Below are 21,196 nucleotides of genomic sequence, written 5' to 3' on the forward strand. Positions count from 1 at the left end.
GAGAATTCCCTGGATCTGACATTGCCACAAAAGGCATGTCTCTGCTTTTACTTGACCACTCCTAAACTTCAGCACTTGGTAACGTCGCTGGTATTTCCAATAAGGGATCCAATCATTCTTGAACAATGAAGATGCGAGATATAATGAAAGCCACGAGGCACAGGCACTGAAAACCAGACCGAAAAGCCTCTCCGATAAACTGTAGATCAACAGAAATCAGGTTCACGTTAGAGATCACAGACGCCGCATTTATTGGAGAGGTCATACATTGTTATAAAGCGGTTTTATGATTTGAATTAAACTAAGCAGGGGGCTCTGCAATTTAGTGCTCATCAGTAACAAACGCATGACATTCAAAATCAGTTGTGGCACTTTGTCTTATTGTTGATCCTGGAGTTTTATATCCTTTGGCTAAACGCTGTGTTTAAACTTTAAAACAGGAACATTTGATCCAGACACAGTACAGCTTTAAATTGTAAAAAATGCAAATATATATATGGAAAAATCCTCTGAATATTATTCTGTTCAGTTTAAGAGCTACAATTTATTGAAGCTTAAAACAACAGAAGAACATCCCGATTTTAATAACCCAGTCCACGATAAAAGCATCCCCTGTATCAGTCTGTTCTGTTGTCTTCATTTAAAATCTGCCTTTATGCACCTCGTGAGTTTTATTGAAGGAAACAGTGACCGAGGAAACATATCCTCACAGTTGTAGCTGGAGGACTTTGAAACAAAGAAATGAAGAGACCGCGTGGGTTATCGTCCAGACGTCTAGCTCAGCGTCTGAGTCGACCTCATTATCTGTCTTCACAGAGCAATGAATAACGCCGACTCCAGCAGCGCTCTGAAAGCTGGACTAACCCACAAAACGAGAGGGCACGGAAATGGAGAAGCCAGATGCAGGGAAACCCTTTATTGTCCAGAGAGAGCAGACAATGAAACACACTGAAACCGCAGGCCCAGTTAGGTGATGTCTTTCCGATCACTTCAGAGTATTATTTTTGTTCACCAAGATATCTGTTGAGGAGACAATACAACTGACACTTTGGTGTGATTGGCCAGTTCAAACAACTACACATCTGAATTGTACTTTCTGCATCAAAACAGTACTAATAAACACCTTGAAGGTAATTGTGTGGAGCTCAGATATGTCTGTACAGACTTTTGTAAGCAACTGTTCTTATCTAGGGATTTAAAATTAGACTTAAAAGAATCTTCAAATGCTGGTCTACCTATTTCCTGGCACAGTTTTCATTTAATACAACCTGTATGTACCACACTAGTGTTGTTTACCGAAAGAGGAATCCTAACAAGACTTGAGAAATGACAAGGGTTAAATCCAATCTGAAGCCGTGGAAAAGTAGTAATTATGGGATTACATTTACCAAGCGTTACTTTTTTTTTCCTCTGCTGAACATACTCATTAATTAAAAACATGACGAGATGGGAAACGGATTATGCGGAGCTGCAATCTGTTTTCGATCTCGGGAGTTCCAGTGGTTCTGTGATTTGTCATGTAGGGAACCGAGGAACAGATTTGGATCGATATTCAAGTGTCTTCTTTATAACACAGTGACTGATATGAACAGGAATCATAAAAAGTTATCTGGCAGAGGCTTGACGGAAGTAAAATGGCTGTTGATATGATAAACACAAACGCCGAAATGTGCCGTTAGTCACGTCACCAAGTGGCGGGTAACGAAAACGAATGGATCAAGAAAGCCTTTTCATGCTTCTCCAGTACAATGCACGGCCCTATTATTAATTAGCCAGTGCCATTATACATTATGTTTCTTGCCAAGAGTAGCTTCAGTAAATGTTTCTACATCTGGTTTACAAATAGCTCTTGAAGTCTCTTTAAGGGGACCCTGAAGACTGTGGTAGAAAACCATGTATCTCCAAACGATCAACAAGGAGACGCCGAGGGGAAAAAGAGAAGAAGAGAAATATGTTAGGATTTCTAAATGTAGGGACTGTTGTGCCATGTCCTGTACTTCATATTGAAATGTCTCGAACGCATACTCCGAACATCTGCTGTCCACATGCCGAACAGAGCCAGGGAGCACCGAGTCCAGGGCTGTGTACATTTAGAGAGAAAATCACTGGTCGCTGATCTCCGCTGATTCTTTCTTGCAGAGTTGTGGCTACGGTGTCCGGGACGAGGATTACGACTGTGTGCCGTGTCCGGCCGGGAAGTTCTCCAAGGGCAAGTACGAGATCTGCCGGCGGCACAAAGACTGCGATGCCCTGTACCGGGCCACCGTGCTGACCCCCGGCACCCTGGACAGTGACGCAGAGTGCGGGCCCTGTCTGCCAGGGTAGGCCCATCCTCTTACTCACGCCGCAGGCTTCATACATTGTTTGCATCTCTGTTTAATGTGTTACGGAACGCGCGTTACTTGAGGTGTCTGGAAAATAGGAATAGATGGTCAGGGTCTGGGTAACTAGCTGCCTATGAGAGGGAAGCCTGATTAAAACACCCTCCGCCACGGGATTAAAAAAACACAGAACTGCTTGTTTGTTGGTTTGTGTTTTTCCGTTTTAATTTTCCCAAATGTATTCTGTGGGATAAAAACAGAGAGATAGAAAATAACTGTATTTTCGTGTAGCAATGGAGGACAGTTGAACGTGCCGCGGGGGTTGGGGGGGTCTCACAAAAACTCTTACATTTATACTTAATTAGAAATTATTAAAGGACCACATAGAAGAGAGAGAGAGAAAAGGGGGCAAATCAAGCGGCGGGCCCTACAGCATGGCATGCGCTTTGTCAGGGTCTTGGCTGCAAACACTGACAGCCAATTAAGGAGCAGATGTCCGTATCGCTGACGAGAGGACCACCCTGCCGCCTGCTGCGGTGCCACCCCACCGTGGTGACATCACCGCAGGGTACGCCCATCCGCGCGGCCACAGCTGCGGTCTCCACCACATTCACTGAGCGTCCTCCCCCTCTCTCTCTCTCTCTCTCTCACACACACACACACACCTGGAGAACACACATATTTGTTTTTCTTTGCGGAAAATGTTATTTATATTCACTGCATACCAGCTGTAGCGAACAATTAACTGCACAACTTCAGGGCTATCGTTTTCTAGTCTCTCCAGCAGCAGGGTGGGGAATAACAGTTCGGAGATTTTCCTGACACTGACATGCACTATAACACAAGCTTCTAACGGTACACAAACCCCAGATTGGCAGTCACTTGTGTGAAGAGCAACCAGCAATTCATCTTTTTCACAACTGTGTAGCGGTTGAGTTGTGTGCTGAGGGCCTTGTACATCGTATCAATGCAGCCTTGCAGATCTGAGTGCATTACGCAGGGGAGTCACAGTGACAGTGTGTCCTGAGGGTGGCCCGTCTGACCTCAGTCCCATAGAGTCCTTCTGGGATGAACTGGACACGGTGTTGAGGGGAAATGGGACCGTATCCCACGAAGCACCTCTGAAAAGCCATGCACAAGCCACTTTCATCTCACAAACAGTCTGGTGAACTTTTTTTATCCAGTATTTTGGTAATATATTATTTCTTATACCTTGTGGAATATATTTGTAGGTGTGTTTAGGGTTTGCGTGGTTTGTTTGCATGGTTGCTGTTTGTTTCTGAATACATAAAATACTTACAGACTGGCATCTATGTTGCTTATTTCTGAATTATAGTAATTACTTCAGTATATCTTATTAGATTCCAGTCATTATTCCAGGACAAGTAGTAAGATTGGAGTAATAAAAACACAATTGGTACTGAGATACCAATTAAAGAAAATGGGACTGACCTCAGTTACACTGTGATTCGAGTCATTACCGCGCCAGGAGATTTTGAACAGCCGCTCTGTTTGTCATTAGAGCGCTACACGTATCTTTGGCTTTGCACTTGTGCTTGTGGTTTGGCAGTTATCGACACCCCCCTCATTACAGCCTGCCTGGTATCCCGGGGGTTGCAGTGTGCGGCAGGGGTCGGCCGCAAGGAGGGGAAGCACGAGGCTTTCGGTGTAGCATGTGCAGCGGCAGGGGTATGAGCTGGAAAACGTTCAGCGCTGCAGCCCTTATCTCATGCTCTGCTCTATAAGCAGCTGGTTTAAACTTCTACATATCTGTGTATCTATCTCTGTTGCTGCTCAGTCACGCTGACCCCTCATACCTGAATAATAAGAGCCATTCCCTATGATCTTGAATGGAGAGGTAAAGATATGCAAAAGGGTGGAAAAGCAATAAAAAAATAAAAAATTGCCTTCAGGCATCTTAAACTCCATTCCAGAGGTTTAAATAAAACATGTCACGTATCCACTTTTGAGCACCTGTAAAAACCAGGAATGAAATGATGCACTGACATCAATCAGGCTTTCAAAAGCACTCAGGGCCAGCTTCTCCACACGCCCCCTTCGAAAACGCATGCTGCAAATGTCTGCGATGGTTCAGGACGCCAAACTTCAGGCTTTGTGGGGCCCAGCGTGACTCACACGCACGTTAAGAGGGGATGATAAGTGAAACTGACATCATCATCTCGGGATGGGTATCATCGTGGTATAATGTGCCTTGTTGGGCCTCGGCTGGCCTCTCAGAGACCGGAGACCGGGCTGGTGATGTCACTGCCTCCTCTCCACACCGAGCAACAGACGAGGACAATATGGAGTCGGTATTCTTTGGTTCGGCAGCTCAACCGTGTGTTTCTGTTAAAGAAAGTAGAAAGCACAGCGACTGGGGTCACAGGTCTCTACAGCCCCAGGTCTCGGTTGTTACTTTATTTGCATACGCTTACTTTTTTCTGCTTACTCCCAGACACGGTGACTAGCACGTTTTTTTGACAAACGACTGAGAAATGCCACTGCATTTTGTGCAACAACCAAAAAAGGATGAATATATTCAAAAATTGATTATTTTGTTTCATCAAATAAATGGCACTGCGTGATAATCCGCTTCTGGAAATTTGCAGATTTATTAGCTTTTGTTTGATACCCGCTCGATTGCCAAGCCGTCAGAAGCAGCGCTGATTCCCGACAGATTTACACTCTGGCTCCGCAGTCGGTGCATATTGTCTGATTTCACTTCTTAAAATCGTGTTGATGTCATCATTAAAAAAACCTGCGATAAAACTTTTAAATTACCGCCACATATCATACGCTACTAATAATAGCAGTGAAGACATTGGTAGCATGAAAGGTAAGCTGCTAAATGATTTGCCAAGCTAAACACCCTTACTTGCTATAACTGGAAAACAAATACAATAATTTATGAGCGGGATTGTTGTGGTTGATGTCGAACCTGGAGTGTGAAGATACTGCGAGAGCAGCAGTGCTGTCGGACAGTGCATTTATTTATTCGTTTTACTTTACTGGTATGGACTTCTATTTTGTGACATTTATAAGACGGTAAATAACAGCTTTCCTCATCGGGAAACCAGAGGCCTCCTGTGTGTGAAGATGGACGGTCTGGGCGCAGTGGAAAGTCGCACTTGCTCGGGTACACAGCTTCCGGGCAGCCAACACAAATCTCCCCCTGAAGTGGGGCGTGTGCTCTCCGTGTTTGGCACCGGGCCTGTGTCATTTTTCACCACAGTTAAACGGCTCTAGCCGGGAGCCCTCGATGCGGCCGGCTTGGCTGTTACACAGACCAGAGACCTGTCCCCCCGGGCTGGGGCTGTTCCAGGGCGGAGTGGTTAGTGTGGAAGAAAATAAAATCGACCCCAAATCAAAATTGTTTGAGAACGGTCTGCAGTTGGGCTTCTGTTTTGACAAGCATCTATATAGATGAGGGCTTTCCTTTTCTTTTGGCTGTGACTGATTTATAAAAAAATATATTGATAGATATAGACACACACACACACACACACTCATCAGTCTAATCTTTACAGTCTCTTGGAAAGTGAGAGCCCTGAAACGGTGTAACAGACAGAAGGACTGTTTTCAGGTGTCTCTAGTGAGTAACCGGTTCCCAGCGGTTGATTAATTGCTCCAGTTAAAGGGCTATGCCTCGCAGCAAGGAGAAAAAGCCATGCTATGATTTTTTTTGTGCGTTTTACGATCGATCACATTAACCTTTTGCACTTGGCTGCGGTTCAGGCCTCAGTAATGTAAAAACATTCGTCTTTATCTGCAGAGCTCAATTAGAAATCCTCTCATATTCTATATTTCTCTGGGTTTTACCGCCTGGATAAAGGTCTTCCATTTACAGTTAATTATCAAAACGAATCCCAAGGCAGCCAGGAAATGTGCAATTACTTTTTGATGAGTCTGGAGTCCGTTTGGGCCACCGTTGCTCTGTGAACCCTAATCCTAAGACCTGCATCTACATTTTTATGGACCTCTTGAGGACTCGGAAATCCCTCCTTTAGAGCACTTGTTGGTTCGGCTCAGTTTGCCCCCGAGGAGCCAGTGCGAGACAATCAACTCGCAAAAGGGGAGAGATAATTGCCAATTCTGCATTTAATGAAAACTAAATTGCGAACAAAAGGAGCCCATTAATTTTATCTCTTGTTGTCTGGTTGTAAGAGGCTCTGGGGCGCTGTGAGGGTTTGTAATGAGCAGGGTGTGTGTGTGTGTGTGTGTGATTTAAATAATGCCGTGGACAGAGGTGTGCAAACTTTACAACATGAGAACATGGAATAGTAAGTGTAATTAACAAGCACTAGGCACTAGGGTTCACACGGCCTATCAGTGATCGACATCAGGTTTCTCTCGTCAATCTGAGCCGATGTCTCTCTCTGTGAGTGTGTTATAAACGCCTGAATGCCATTTTGAAGTGCAGTCCTGGTTTGCCAAACAGCCCGGCTTGCGTGCTAGTGGGAGGATGCCGGCGGCACAGCTGTGGGCTGATCCACGATCCTACCGCAGTTCCCAGAAACTCAAAGCACCACTATCTCAATTTATTAGTCCTCGTGAGGTGATAAGTGAAGCATCTGTGATTGTTTTTCTGTTCAGTTCTAACTCTGAAACAGATGAACCCTCACAGAGAAACATGGCAGCTATCAAGCGTAAAGGTTTCGGGGTTTCAGGAGTTGTTGTTTCAAAGAATTGTGTTCAGTGGTGCCATGGCATTAGTGTCTATAAACTGGAAGCTAATAACACAACTGAACCGAGCTCCACCAGTCACCGCACAGAACAGAAGGGTAGACTGGATTTCAGCTGGCCTGTAGGACTCACGCGGTACTCCCAGTGATACTAAGAACAGGACGAAACAAATGGCACCTCCTCCCTGTGTTTTTCCACCATTGAATTCCTCTGCCATTGGAAACGTTGACTGATTCACACATCATGTATGCTGATGTAAGCCTTGTGTTTCTCTATCTTGTAGATACTACATCCCCGAGAACGGCCCGCAGAACATCTACGGGATGGTGTGCCACTCGTGCCAGAATGCCCCGCGCAACACCAAGGAGTGTAAGTGTCAGGCTCCTGTCACCACACCCAGGCGCTGGGAGCTCAGTCCTGCCACCACGCTCCTACCTCTGCTTGTGTTCCTTAGATGCGTGTGTGTGTGTGTGTGTGTGTGAGAGAGTGTGTATTCTGTAGTGAGAAACGCAATCACTGGGGGAGGCAGAGTACATGGAAGACAAGCTAGCTCTGTGATGGCTCTCTACCATCTACAGATGCTCAGACATGCTCCGCTCAAAAATACATTAATCTCAATCTCAACAGTTCAAGGCCGCCATATTCCTGTGATCAAATGAATGATTCACGGATGCCAAGTATAGGTAGTATCTTTAGCCGCCCAAATGGCAGGTCATCAATAAACCGATGAAAGAAGCCGTGTGTCTGGGATTTGTCTCCCGCGCCGGACCGGGGTTGTTTTTTTCCCCTCTCTTTGGCTCTGGGAATGTGATTGACAGATCATTCATAACTTCCCTGACACACTCATTAATTCTGTCGAAATCTTGGAGCCATGAGACCGGAGAAAGAAATGCCAGGCCACCCTGACACAGAACAGAGCCATTTCTCCAGATGGCCTTGTTTGGGTTGCATCTACACATTCAACTACCATGGTCCAGAACTGCATGATTATATTTACCCCTCATATTTTCGAGTAACTGCTGTGGCACTCCTTTTCAAGAACCCCTCCAACCCCATACCCACCCACATAACATAAACGATCTCTGTAAATGATGTCATACAGTCCCACATGCTTCCCAAAGTGAAAATGTAACGCAAATGTTCCTGCTGTGATCCGTGTTCATTACACACTTGTAAAGGAAAAGCTTTTATCCCGCAGTGCTGTCACAAATATGGATTGTATCACATTTCCTGCCACACGTTCTTCAAACAACATCACTTGCGAGATCTTATCAAAGTGCCCGCTCCCCCCTTTGAAAAACAAATAAAAATGAGAGTTACGTCCTGTTCCAGAAAGGTTACAGTCCCTCTCAGAATAACATCTTTCTGCTGTCAGGAGAATGGGCTTTTACTGAACGCAGACCGTATACCAAAGACACATTTTCCACAGGGAAGATTTATGAAAGATTTTATGAATGTTTATGAAAGCAGCCAGGTTTTCGAGAAGCAAAACCAGATGGGGGATCACGCTCGAGTGCCATTACCAACAATTGAGATGGGAGAGTGACAAGTCTTTTAGATGCTGAAGGGCGACAAGTGCTCCCTGTGTGAGAGAAAGCAAAAACATATTAAAAGAAAGGAAGAAAGAAGAAAGCGTGGCACGTGAGGGGTCTTTGAGGGACGAGCCGCGTAGATCTGCAAAGTAGAACTGGCACCTCGAGCGCGTCTCATTTGCTAGCGATTTTAGTTTGAGCAAGGAATTGGCAGAGCCCCCCTTGCATCTTTTGAAGGTTTTTTTTAATTAATTGGATTAATAAAAGATCTCGGACGGTACGAGCGAACTGGCAGACTGCTCGTGATTCCTATTGAGCCCAACCTCGGAGACGCACATCTCGCGTGGTATTGCCCGTGTCGGCCTCGTGCGGGAGAGATGTCCCGAATGCCACAAAAATCTGATTATAACTAACCAAATTAGGACGCCATTTGTCTGTAACCTAAAACCCCGAGAAACATTTGCAGTTTGTGGAAAGAAAAAAAATGGAAATCTGCCTCTGGTTGTCGAGTGTAAAATCTTGTTCCCGATAATTGGATCACCCTGCTTTTATCTTAACAACTTGGTAATGTATTTATATACACTTTTTCAACACTTGTGTAATTGTAACATAGGAGAGATTGAACCAGCGTGGGGGGGGGATGTTTTTAATGAAATGCTAAAACTTTTCATGATACCAAACAGCAAGAAAAAAAAAAAAAGTTTAGCGTGGAGTTACTTGTTGGAGGTGAGGGCGAGCTCCTGCTTGCCAGATAATTTGCAAATTACACAAACATATTGCATAGTTTGTGTCTAATAATTAAAAGTACAGAGGGCAAATATATATATATATATATATATATATATATGAACTTGTTGCTACTTGTGGTAATTGCTCTGCAGATTCGTAACCTCCACTCCTCCGCTGTCCATCTCGGTCTATACGAGACAGTTTTCAGAGCGATGAGTCTGGTCCCAAGTGAGCAGGTGGTTCCTATAAGAATTAAAACATCTCTGGCACTGAACCCAGAGCTCCTGAGTTGACCACCTCTCTGTCAAATGCATTTAAAATATCACTCATGTTTTTTTTGAGGATACGAGAATTAAAAGAAACAAGATCAATAATAAATACTGCCTCCGAACTGGCAGTGAGATTGCGACACATTTTTTGAAATCCAGTTAAATGAAAATGACTCGCAGGAAAGTAACGAGCCAAGAAGAGGTGCATCATTATTCAAAGAAGGAGATATATTTCAACTTCCTTTCCACCAGAAACAGAGAGCCTTGAATCAGGTTTCATGTTAGACCCTGTCCACTCGGATTAAACCACACCCGGTCCTCAGCCACACCAGACAGCGTGAAAACTCAGCCGTGGGCACAGTGACTCCTGGAGCCCAGGATTTAAGAGACACAACCACTTTATTTCTTAATCGACCATGGCTAGTTCAGTTTTGCTTTTGGTAGGAAGACGTGAGCAAAAGTGAACTTACCACCGGCGCAGATATCTGTCCTCGGCTTGTTGGGTCTCTTCCTGCCGAGCGAAATCAAAATGTGACGTCTGTTTTGACGGGTGTGAGGAGCAGTCGAGCGTGGCGGTGACGGTGTTGTGTGTTTTGCAGGTATGCGCTCGGCCCCCGGCTCCTCTGGCATTTCCCCGGCAGTGTCCTCCACCAGCACCACCATGTTCCCTCACGCACACAAAGGTGAGGGTTCAACCAAGCAGCCATGATCCAGACACGCTGTGCTAGGATCAAGAGCTCTTCATACGTCTGTCTGTCTGTCCCCCTACCCCCCTTAGCTCCTCATAGGGAGAGCCACACCCCAATGGAGTCATTTACACAGCCCATAAATGATCCTAATCATATGTAGCTCATGACACTTCGAAAAAGTCTGTAACTCTGCTAGTTGAGTTGTCCCTTGTTTTAGTGTCCCCTGTGCTGACAGTGGACCGTCTCTTTCTCTGGGCTTCAGATGTGTTTTTGACTCTGTCTGTTCCCCAGATTTGACGGGGCAGGGGCACCTGGCGACTGCTCTGATCATAGCCATGTCCACCATCTTCATCATGGCCATCGCAATAGTGCTGATCATCATGTTCTACATCCTGAAGGCCAAGCCCAACAGTCAAGGTAAGAACAAACCCACAGCTGGAGATGGACTCCATTGTCATCAGTGATTCTCATGTGAAAGGAATCATTTTAGTACAGAAGATTAACAAAAAACTGCTTACTGGTCAGAAACTTGTCTGAATATTTGGAGAAAGTTGTTGTTTTTTGGTTTGATTTGTTCCATTCGGTTAATATTTTTGTGACCCTTGATGTAGTGAGCAGTAAGGGCTTTTAGGAGAGGGATTATTATTATTATTATTATTATTACTACTACTACTACAGCTATAATTGGTTATTTTGTCTGATCGGTATCCATAAGAGCTTTAAATTAATGAATAAACACATTCTCTGCGTCTCTTTGCCAGCATGTTGCTCTGGTCCCTCAGTGAAGACCGTCGAGGCTCAGACCAACAAGCAAGAAGACAAGAAAGAGGTTCAAGGTAAGTGAGTGGAGTCCCCCGAGAGAGAGAGGGGCGAGGGGGGGCTTCAAAAACAGTAACATATTTAGCCGTACGCTTTTGTCTGGACAGCCAAGCAACTAAACGAATCTGTGAACTATCAGGGCGTCATTTTCCCCCCGAACTAGACTTTCACATCAAAGCGCAGCAGCTGACATTTCTCCGCCCCCCCCACCACGATTAGATTCATAATTGTACGTCTCGTGTGCCTGGTGGCACATAGAGACGACTCTGTGTTTATTATGAAAACAGTTCCTCCGCTGAAGTCATCTCGGTGACACGATAATGAGTCACTCCTCCGTAGAGCTGCTTTGATGCGTCGGCGCTGAAACCGTCGCAAGATGCGCTCGGGAGTCGGGAGGCGGACGCAGAATGGCTGCGAGTGTTTTTCCACATGTGGCTCCAGTCAACGATACAAACGATACAAGGCGCACAATCGGGATGTGAGAGATCAGAGTGGAAACATTATACCGTTGTGAAGGCCCGTGTCACTGACAAGCAGAACTACCAGCAACGCTCATTTCTGTGGTCACTTTTTTCAGCACAGTGGGTAGAAGTGTAGCCCCAGACACTGCATTCATTTTTTAGGTGGTTTCTGATATCGTTTAAGCTGCCTACAGCCCCTCGGCACAGCAAGAAAGAGGCCGAGTGAGACAATTACCCCAGGCTGTGGTGGCAGCCATTAGCAACACGTCATCAACATTCATCACAACCGTACAGACAAAGGGCCTGTGTTGTGAATCCGATCTTAGCCTTCCCGTCGTTTTATATTCATATTTTCTTTCGATTACATCTTATCAATAGATCAGTCAATAAATACATGAATTCAAATAGTAACCTTTTCAGATGTAGTTCCTTTTATTTCCCCAGGTATGACAGTGCAAAAAAAACTAAGACACACTATTAAAGTAACAGAATACTTGAGTTTCTCTGAACACTCAGTGTCTTTGTTATTTTGATTGTCTTATCCAGTCATGTTCAGTTGTTTTTTTAAGAAATGTATTCAAAAGTCGCTGCCTGCGCTGGAATGGTAACCCAAGCCCGTTTCTGGTTATCCCCTTCTGCAATGCTAATACAATACGAAAGCTAGCAGCCTGTACACCATAAATCACTGTCTCTTCTGGTGGATGTATCCTCCAAGAGTTTAGTAATTACTGCAATTGTTCCAAGTCAAAGTCTGTAGTCGATCTGGGAGAAAGTGTCTACCGAAGATCTTATCTCTAGTCACATACAGATGAAAATCACTTCGATTAATATTAATATCGGCACTCCTGCAACAATCCGGCACACGAGAAAACAATGAGTACCGATAATGGGAGATCCTCCAGCCGGGACGAGATTGCTCTCTCTCTCATTCGTTCTCACGATTGAGGATAACAAAGAGTTTGTGAAGCTGTTAAATTCACAAAAGACCTAGGAGTCTACATGGACTCCTCACTTTCTCCATCCAAACAATGTGGGGAAGCAATAAAAAAGGCAAACAGGATGTTATCGTATATTGTCTAAAGTGTAGAATTGAGAACAAGGGCAGTGATGTTCAGACTGTACAATGCACTAGTTAGAGCTCATCTGGATACTGTGGACAGTTCTGGGCTCCACACTTCAAGAAAGATATCGCTGCTCTAGAGGCAGTTCAGAGGAGAGCAACCAGACTTATTCCAGGTCTGAAGGGAATGTCCTACTGAGAGACTGAGGAACTGAACCTTTTCACCCTGGAACAGAGGAGACTACGTGGGGACTTGATTCAAGTCTTCAAAATCATGAAGGGCATCGACCACATCAAACCAGAGGAGCTTTTCCAGATCAGCAGGGACACACGCACCCGGGGACACAAATGGAAATTGGGCTTCAAGGCATTCAAGACAGAAAACAGGAGACACTTCTTTACACAGAGAGGCGTCACACTCTGAACAAACTCCCCAGTGATGTGGCTGAAGAGACAATTTGGGAACATTCAAAAACAGACTGGATAGGATCCTTGATCACTTAGTTATTAATGGACACCAAACGAGCACGATGGGGCGAATGGCCTCCTCTCGACTGGACACTTTATGTTCTTACGTTCTTATGTTCTTATACAGTCAAGAAGAGACACTGCTGACCTGGGAAGAGTTCAGAGAACAATCCCCCCGAGGGCAGGCTTATGCAGATTAGTTAAACGAGCTCAATCTCTGGAGTCTTCAGTAGGGAAGACGGGAACCGAGAGTGAAATTAAGAGCAGGTGCCTTCTGGATGTAAAATGGGAGTCAATTCTTTATCTGAGAGTTTCGGAAATCTGGAACAAACTATCAAGTCATGCTGTTGGAGGCACGACTCTCTGGGTTCCTTCAAGAAATGGCTGGATGATGTTCTGGGATTGATTAGCTCCCAGCAACCTCCAGCGCACACACAGCTCAATGGACGCCTTTGTTTGTCATCTCTCTGAGCTCCGAACGTGTCCACGCCGTTGTGGTTCGTGCCCAAAGCGGAACATAAACTATAATCATAATCGTTATTATTTAAAAATACAATTAGTGCATCATAGCTAGCTTGTGTTTGGATTCGGTGCTGAAACGCGGCAGATTCTGGGCAACATTTGTAAATAAAGTAGTTCAGTTTGACCGTCGCACAATCCTGAATCCTGTGGCTTAGTTTATAGCATTTTTTTTGTGTTTCTTTTTTTAAACCCATGCCATCCTTTATTTTGCAGAAAGCGTGGTGATATTCTCAGAGAAAGACGAATTCGACAAGCTCAAACCGACGGCACCGAAGACCGTTAAAAGGTAAACTATCCGTCCACTATCTGCCTGACAGGTGATAACGCTTTACAAACTGAAACACTCAGATGCTCAGATTATGCTTAGATACTGGAAATGAACATGCTGTAAACACATTAAGTCATTTTAACTCTGCAAACAGGCCAAAACACACAATCTCCATAATTAAAATCCTTCAAATGTGCCACTTGCTCTCATTTTTTTTGTAACTGTAGGGCACAAACAACTTATAAATATTGCAAGGGCTGCGAGAAGAGTATGTTGGAACTTGAATGGAGGCCTGAAAGTGGTGATTTTATCTCCTGATATTCTGCGTTAGATCTGCAGATAATTAAAGTCACCACAAAACAAGTTATAGCAGTTGGGTTTCTAGCTGTTAGCCTTTTTAGTGGGGCGGAAGTTTAAAAAGGAGCTTAGTAATGGTGCTACACACGGGCATGGGTGGAAAAAACGAGTCCGTTTTGGGCTTGTTACATTGTGTGGCTTCATGGGGATGAGGTAGTCGTATACAAATGCACCCTGCAGGCGAGGTTTCTCAGAGGAGATGTTCATTTACACAAACATAATAGAGCAATTGATAATTACTTCGAACCCCAGCCAAACCACCAGGTGAAAACATTGCAACTGTAACGGATGACAGCTTTTCGCCCTAAACCTTTCTTGCCTGACTATGAGAGGCATTGGCACAGCTCTGTGTTTCATTGCAGCGACCCGGGCTGCGCAAACAATGAGCGCTTGTTGTGTGAGTTTGTGTGTGTGCGCTTTTTTGATACCAGTAAGTGGCGAGAAAACACACACACACATGCACACACACACAGAAGAGCACATCCACGCACACACATCTTGAACATATATTTTCGTAATTATACACAAAAACTTGGGAGGGAAATTCAATGGAAGGCGTAGGAGAACAATTGCGTTTAGTGTGGAGGAGCAGGTAAACAACAGGACTCGATGGTGTGCGAATTCACTGAGCCAACTGCCAAAACCACTGGGCCTATCACATGACCGGGGAACAATGACACTCTGTGAGCATCTTCCACACTGGGTGTCAACAAAGCGCTCCCATTAGACACTGCGGGGAGGAAAGCATCTACAGCTGGTGTTACACAGAAAGGAGAGGCTTTTTATTTTTATAAAGAGCGCAATGAGATCCCAACACACACACATACACTAGGTGACGTAATGCGAGGAACTACAGCACCTGGCAGGAGTTTCACAGCTTTGCTCCAGACGTTCAGTGCGAAGCAACAACTACATCCACGCCGATACTGAAACACACACTCAGACAGGGCCGAATTCAAACACACAATCGAGACCTCTCCGTTCCGCCCGCAGCGAGAACGACGCATCCTCGGAGAACGAGCAGCTCCTGAGCCGCAGCGTGGACAGCGACGAGGAGGCGGCCCTGGAGAAGCAGGGGGCCACGGACCTGTGCCTGCTGTCGTTGGTGCACCTGACCCGGGAGAAGCCGTCCTCCGTGAACAGCAAGTCCACTGGGGTAATTTCAAATCTACGCGAACACAGGCGGGACGCGGAGGGAGACAAAATAAAACATGGAAGTGCGTTTGCATTTCCAAAACCACGGTATTGTTTCCCAAACATGTCCAGCTCAGTCTCATTTAATTCTCTCTCCTTTTCTCATTTGCGTTTCAGATTCAGAGTCGAAGGAAAAAGATTTTGGATCTATACACAAAAGCGTGCAGTGTGGCAGAAGGTGAGTAGCTTCCAACACAACCACCGACACACAAACCTCACTCACAACACACCGTGCGATAACACAATGTCTGTCTGTGGCACTGCACTGCACAATCGTGTCTGTGTCGTCTCCGTTTGTGTCTTTTTAATGCAAAGACAACTTGTACTCTCTCAATTGGTACGTTATTCTAAGCAAAGGCTGAAGGAACAGGTTTGTGTCAGCGAATGAGATCACTGCTGCTTATATTTAAATGAGAAAGTGTTTTGATGAGTTCAAAAAAGTGGTCAAAGAGATCTATCATAAATCTGTCATCTGTCTTGTATCTTTCCTGAATACATTAGCTCCACACCAATGATTAGAGCCGTTCAGCGGGACCGTTGCTGAGCTATAGTTAATGTTTGAACAGTTTTCGTGCTTCTTGTTTTGACAGGATAATGAAAGCCATCTGGGCTGGCGTAGCCACTAAAAATTAGCATCGCCCTTCAACAAAAGAGAAATAAAAACGTCCAATTTAGACGGAATATTATTCGCAAATGCTTCGGCTGCATTAGCAGTTCGGTCACAGCTCTGAAAAGAGTACGTTTCCTTTCATAGCACAATGATATTAAAAGATTATTATTAAATCAGATTCTGAGATTCTGAAATCCGTATTGTTCATTTCCCATAATCAATAATGAAAGTCTGGCAACTCACGGTTGTCGGTCTTTACCCCCGAGCGCCTCTGTAAAGCAAACTCTTACCAGTTTCAAAGCAAAGCGAAACAAAACATGGAGGTCTCCTTTCACACAGTTATCACAGACCGTCAAACAATATACATCTGTTGTCCGCACCCATTAAATCAAACTCCAGTCATCAAATGTTTGCTTAATAAACAAAGGGAAGGGCGGCCGATTTCCCGAATTTCACTTTTAAACCAAACATTTTCCTGGTTAAAATAATATGTACAAAGTAATCCCTGGAGGGTTACAGTCAGGTTGGTGCAGCTGTCAAAAGCCAGAAGAATATGAGAGACTCTACATCTTGATCTGTTTTTGCCTCAAGAAGTCTGTTCTTGTGTTGGCTGCCGTGCCATACGGTCCTATACTGTGCCGTACTATCCGATCCTGTCAGTTCTTTGGTTCGAAGTAAGGGACGGCCCAAGTGCCACGTTCTGTCCGTCAGGGTTCTTCGCTAGACCAAAATTACCAGGACAACCTCACAGCTTATAACCGGAAAGTGGGACGGGTGTATTTTTCGGGGGGGCAAGTAGAATTTCAAGGCACAAGATTTTTTTAAATGGTGTCACACGTTGATGTTAAGCCCCGGGACCCTCTTCCTCCTCTTCCCCAGGCCTCAGCCCCACGGAGCTGCCCTTCGACTGCCTGGAGAAGACCAGCCGCATGCTGAGCTCCACCTACAACACGGAGAAGGCGGTGGTGAAGACCTGGCGCCACCTGGCCGAGAGCTTCGGCCTGAAGAGGGACGAGATCGGGGGCATGACAGACGGCATGCAGCTGTTCGACCGCATCAGCACCGCGGGCTACAGCATCCCCGACCTGCTCACCAAGCTGGTGCAGATCGAGAGGCTGGACGCCGTCGAGTCGCTGTGCTCAGACATCTTGGGGGGCGCCGAGGGAGGCCCCCCCACCAGCCCGCCCATCTCGTCTCGCTGCGCCAGCGTCTGAGCTGTCCCCCCCCACCCCACACTCGGCATCCCTCCACAATGAAGAATTGCGCCGGGCCCCGGGCAGCTGCGCACGGGAGAGCGACGCCCCGACGGCCCGGGTTGTGTTGTGTTTTGTTTCGTTTCTTTTTGGTTGGTTTTCCAGTCATTCCAAGACTGAAACTGGCTCCCAAGGACAAAGGTTTAATGAGAGAATTAAACACAACAAAAGCCAGTTGTTTAACCTATGCATTGATTATTTTTGTTTTGTTTAAAATCGTACTTATTTTTCGTCTTTTGTTGTGTGTGTGAAACAGTGCGCTGGACGCCCTGATAGCCACTTTTAAGAAAAAAAAAAATATATATTTTAAATCCGCCCGATTCTTTGCAGTCAGTTTTAGTTTTTGACAGGCTTTCAGTTATGTTTTGTACCTCTCGTGGAGAAGGCCCAGTGGCCGTACTTTAAACACACAGTCCAGCAACAGGAAAAGAAGGAACTGTTTAGAGAGACCGGGGGCTTTAAGAGATTCGCTGCGATCACTGTAGTTCTGGTAACACTTTTGCTACACAGCCCCTCTCTTCATCACAACCGTGCGATTCGGGCCCAGAAGGGGTTACACATGCTGTTCCAATACGAGTGAGGTGAGAGAGAGCCATTAGTCATGTCCCAAACTGTAATTCTGACTGTAACTCAAATTACCGCTAAATTGCTTCTCAATTGCTCTGTGGCCGTGCGTTTGCTGACAGCCTGTGTTTGTGTCGTATGGCAGAGATCAGCAGTCAACTGCCGTCTTTCAAGGCACATATAAATATGTGTGTGTGTGTGTGTGTGTGTGTGTGGTTTACAGCTTCACAAACACACATGGCTTCTCTGAGCACCTCGGTCGACGGGAGTGTGAAGCCGTCAGTATTCCTTTGCTAGTCGTCTGCTCGTATGAAAACACTCATCTTGCCAGACTCAATCTATTGAGGAATTTAAAAGTGGTCCCAAGCCTTCAGAGATGACACATGCGCAACTCGTGTGGTTTCTCTGCGATGCTGCTTTGCATTCCCGGAGACGTGGTGGTTTACAGTTGTGGCGCAAAGCGTCTGTGATGTCCAGCCCCCAACTAACTAATAAAGCCAAATGGAAAAGCCATACGAGACACCAGAATAAACAGATATGCAGCTGCTTAAGTATTTTACTATAAGCTAAATGTAGGAATAAAGCCAACTGTGTATAAGTCGTGTCATATTATAAACAACGCCTACATGTATTTTATCTGTCTGTTCCATCCGAAATGGAGGAGTGCGACAAGTGTTCCTAAGTTCATCTACCATAGGAATATGATTTTTTTCTTTCTTGATTTAGTCAGTTAATAATGGATTAAGACCGATTTCTATCACCGCACAGAGTTCCCCATGGTCCCGGTGACGTCTCCATACGAGACCGTTCTTCAGATCATTCCTTGCCGTTGGAAATTATTGTTTTCAAAAAGCAAATTCCCCTTTTCAATCCAGGTCGAGTAGTTCATAAACACTTCTGCTCAGCTACAATTACAACACATATAAACTGACCTGAGACGTTTAAAGCATAGGAGCTGGACTCCACTGATATACAGGAGAGAATAATGTACCTGCATGTTTGATGCAACTTATTTAGCATGTATTCATAAGGTTTAAGCTTTTTATTGTCCATTTTGAATCTTTGTGTTGTTCAGACAGGGATACTGAGACGCAAGAGGGCACGGTTTATAAAACCAGAGCACAGCCAGTCCACTTACCTCAACGCCAAACTGTATAAAATAATATTAAACGTGTATAAAACAGGTGTGAAATGCCAACAGAATCAAATAGTATGTGTATATATAACTTATTATTGTACATATGCATTAATAAAGTGTATCATTAAAGTATTTCTGATGATAAACAATTTGTGTGTTTCAAGTGTTTTCCAATACTTATCCTTTATTATTGCAGCTGAAAATATGTGCAATATGACCTCACAACATATCTATATCTATGTTGCGAAACGAGAGATGAACACTATTTCTCACAGTGCATCCTTACATAACTGGTTAAACTGAGGCATGAAACAGTTCTGTCAATGAATCAGTCTTCTTCCTCCCGACGTGTTCTGTAATGTGCAAATACAAGATGGTGTTGGTGATAGAAACAGACATTGTGTAGTTTCTGATCATGTCGAACACTTGAGGCACAAAACGTGGGACCTCGGGTCATGTGACATGTGAAGGGCCGCACAGGAGGTACAGGAGAGAGGGCAGACGCACCCGAGGTAAACCTCTGAGATGAAGACAGCAAATTCTCAGAGCTGGTTGTGTGTGTGAGTGTGTGTGTGTGGGTCCCCACACACACAGTGAACAGAGCTGGGTTGGTACCGTGCCGGTCTGAGCACGCCGCTCGGCTCAGCGGTGTCACACGCCCGCGGGCTGCTGGCGCGGCCCTCTCATCTCCACTCAGGCGTTAAAGCGATTCTCACCTCCCTTAAAGCCCTCCATTAATCCGATAATTACCACAACAGGGCCGTAACGTTCCCATGGGTAGCAACCCGCCGGAATGCCAGGAGAGATCCCCGTCTCCCAGGCACAGGGTCTCCTTTGTTGAGACGGCTTTGACTCCATCGATTAGACAGCACTGCCCTGACAGCGCGGGGCTGCAGTGAATCAGCCGGACGCCTAAGGGAGACGGGGGAGAGACAGCGTTTCATTATCTCAACAGATCTGCCTTTGTTTCCGATGCTCGGCACAGAAGCTGCCTTCGCAACCAATTACAGAACATGGAGGAGAACATAGTTTACTTATACTATGAAGACAATTATGTTCATGTAGCTACAATTACCGAGGTCTAATCGTTTGCTCCACATATTATACAAGTATAAAATCAACACCGAGGGCAGCAAGGGAATTGTAACTTGAAAAAAGTCTGTTTTCTGGAGCGTGATTTTGTGGAATAAACACATTCATGTATCACAGTGATCTATCCTTGGCTTTTTTTAGGATGTGCTGCTTGGAATGACTTGATATTAACATGTATTCATTCTTTCCTTGTTTTAACCCTTCACTGTGAGGGGCTCTTGCTCAGTACGAGACCCAGCTGATAATTCTCACATCCTATTTGTTTTCAGAAAGTATTGTAGTGGCAAATTTCAACCTGGCTGCCCAGTTACCTTAAAATAGGTAATTCCCATATGTGTGAAGACTGCTTAGAAGAAATGAACTAAAAAAATATGAACAGCTTCAGAACTACCATACCCGTAATTCTGGGACCATTTTTTATTTCCTGGTTTATTTTCTGTGATTGCCAATAATATATATATATATATATATTAAAAGCTAGCATTGCACATTTTACATGATTCAATTTCAAAAAATGCTCATCTTGGACTAATACTTTCCCTTAAATGTAAGAAAATGACAGCCACCTCAGGGCTCTTTACACGAGCTTGTCATTACGCCCTGTCAGACGCATTTAAAACTGAGATTTCGGGAGGAATCTGCCACAGACATCCTCGGGCGGGGAGTTCCAGCGATCGCAGGCCGGCTGACATCTGGGGCAATTATACACAACAGAGCGGCGTGTTTCAATACCACCTAGGAGTCTTCACCTCACCAGCAGGTGCGCAGGAGCGACGGGGTATGACTGACTTACCCGACAAAACCACTCCTGCCCCGCAGTGAGAAGAGTCCCAGAATGAGAGAGAGATTACAGACAAGCACTCACTTGCCAGGTTCCAGATCCATGTCTCCCATCAAGCTTTGTTTTTTCCCCATCCCAGTTTGGCGCAGCCGGGTCATGACCTTGGCTCACCAGCGCGGCCGCTGTGCTCCACCGGAGGGATGTGACCGAGCATGTGTCCGCTGACCCCGGCTGACCCATCAAAGTTACCCAGAATGCCGAGTGCAACTCCATCCGAACTCTCAGGCTGCAGAAGCATTTCCTGTTTCCTGTCCTAAGTTGCTCCCACACTTAGTTCATACCTGTAACCCAGGTCCTTGCATTGGGCTAGTTGGATTAGACACCAT

The 21,196-nt window shown here is 45.2% G+C and overlaps 1 protein-coding gene across 1 annotated transcript in view; it reads left to right on the forward strand.

Annotated features, from left to right (window-relative positions):
• The window catches only part of edar (ectodysplasin A receptor), a 36,601-nt gene extending 17,524 nt beyond the window's left edge, over window positions 1-19,077 (forward strand). The window contains exons 4-12 of the mRNA XM_066705985.1: window positions 2,140-2,321; window positions 7,288-7,373; window positions 10,134-10,217; window positions 10,515-10,640; window positions 10,985-11,059; window positions 13,767-13,839; window positions 15,172-15,334; window positions 15,490-15,550; window positions 16,862-19,077. Of these exons, the coding sequence (XP_066562082.1) occupies window positions 2,140-2,321; window positions 7,288-7,373; window positions 10,134-10,217; window positions 10,515-10,640; window positions 10,985-11,059; window positions 13,767-13,839; window positions 15,172-15,334; window positions 15,490-15,550; window positions 16,862-17,196 (1,185 nt within the window). The 3' untranslated portion in view covers window positions 17,197-19,077. The remainder of the gene's footprint in view (window positions 1-2,139; window positions 2,322-7,287; window positions 7,374-10,133; window positions 10,218-10,514; window positions 10,641-10,984; window positions 11,060-13,766; window positions 13,840-15,171; window positions 15,335-15,489; window positions 15,551-16,861) is intronic.
• Window positions 19,078-21,196: the final 2,119 nt, after the last annotated feature.

This window comes from Amia ocellicauda, chromosome 6, assembly GCF_036373705.1.
Source record: "Amia ocellicauda isolate fAmiCal2 chromosome 6, fAmiCal2.hap1, whole genome shotgun sequence".
Classification (NCBI taxonomy): domain Eukaryota; kingdom Metazoa; phylum Chordata; class Actinopteri; order Amiiformes; family Amiidae; genus Amia; species Amia ocellicauda.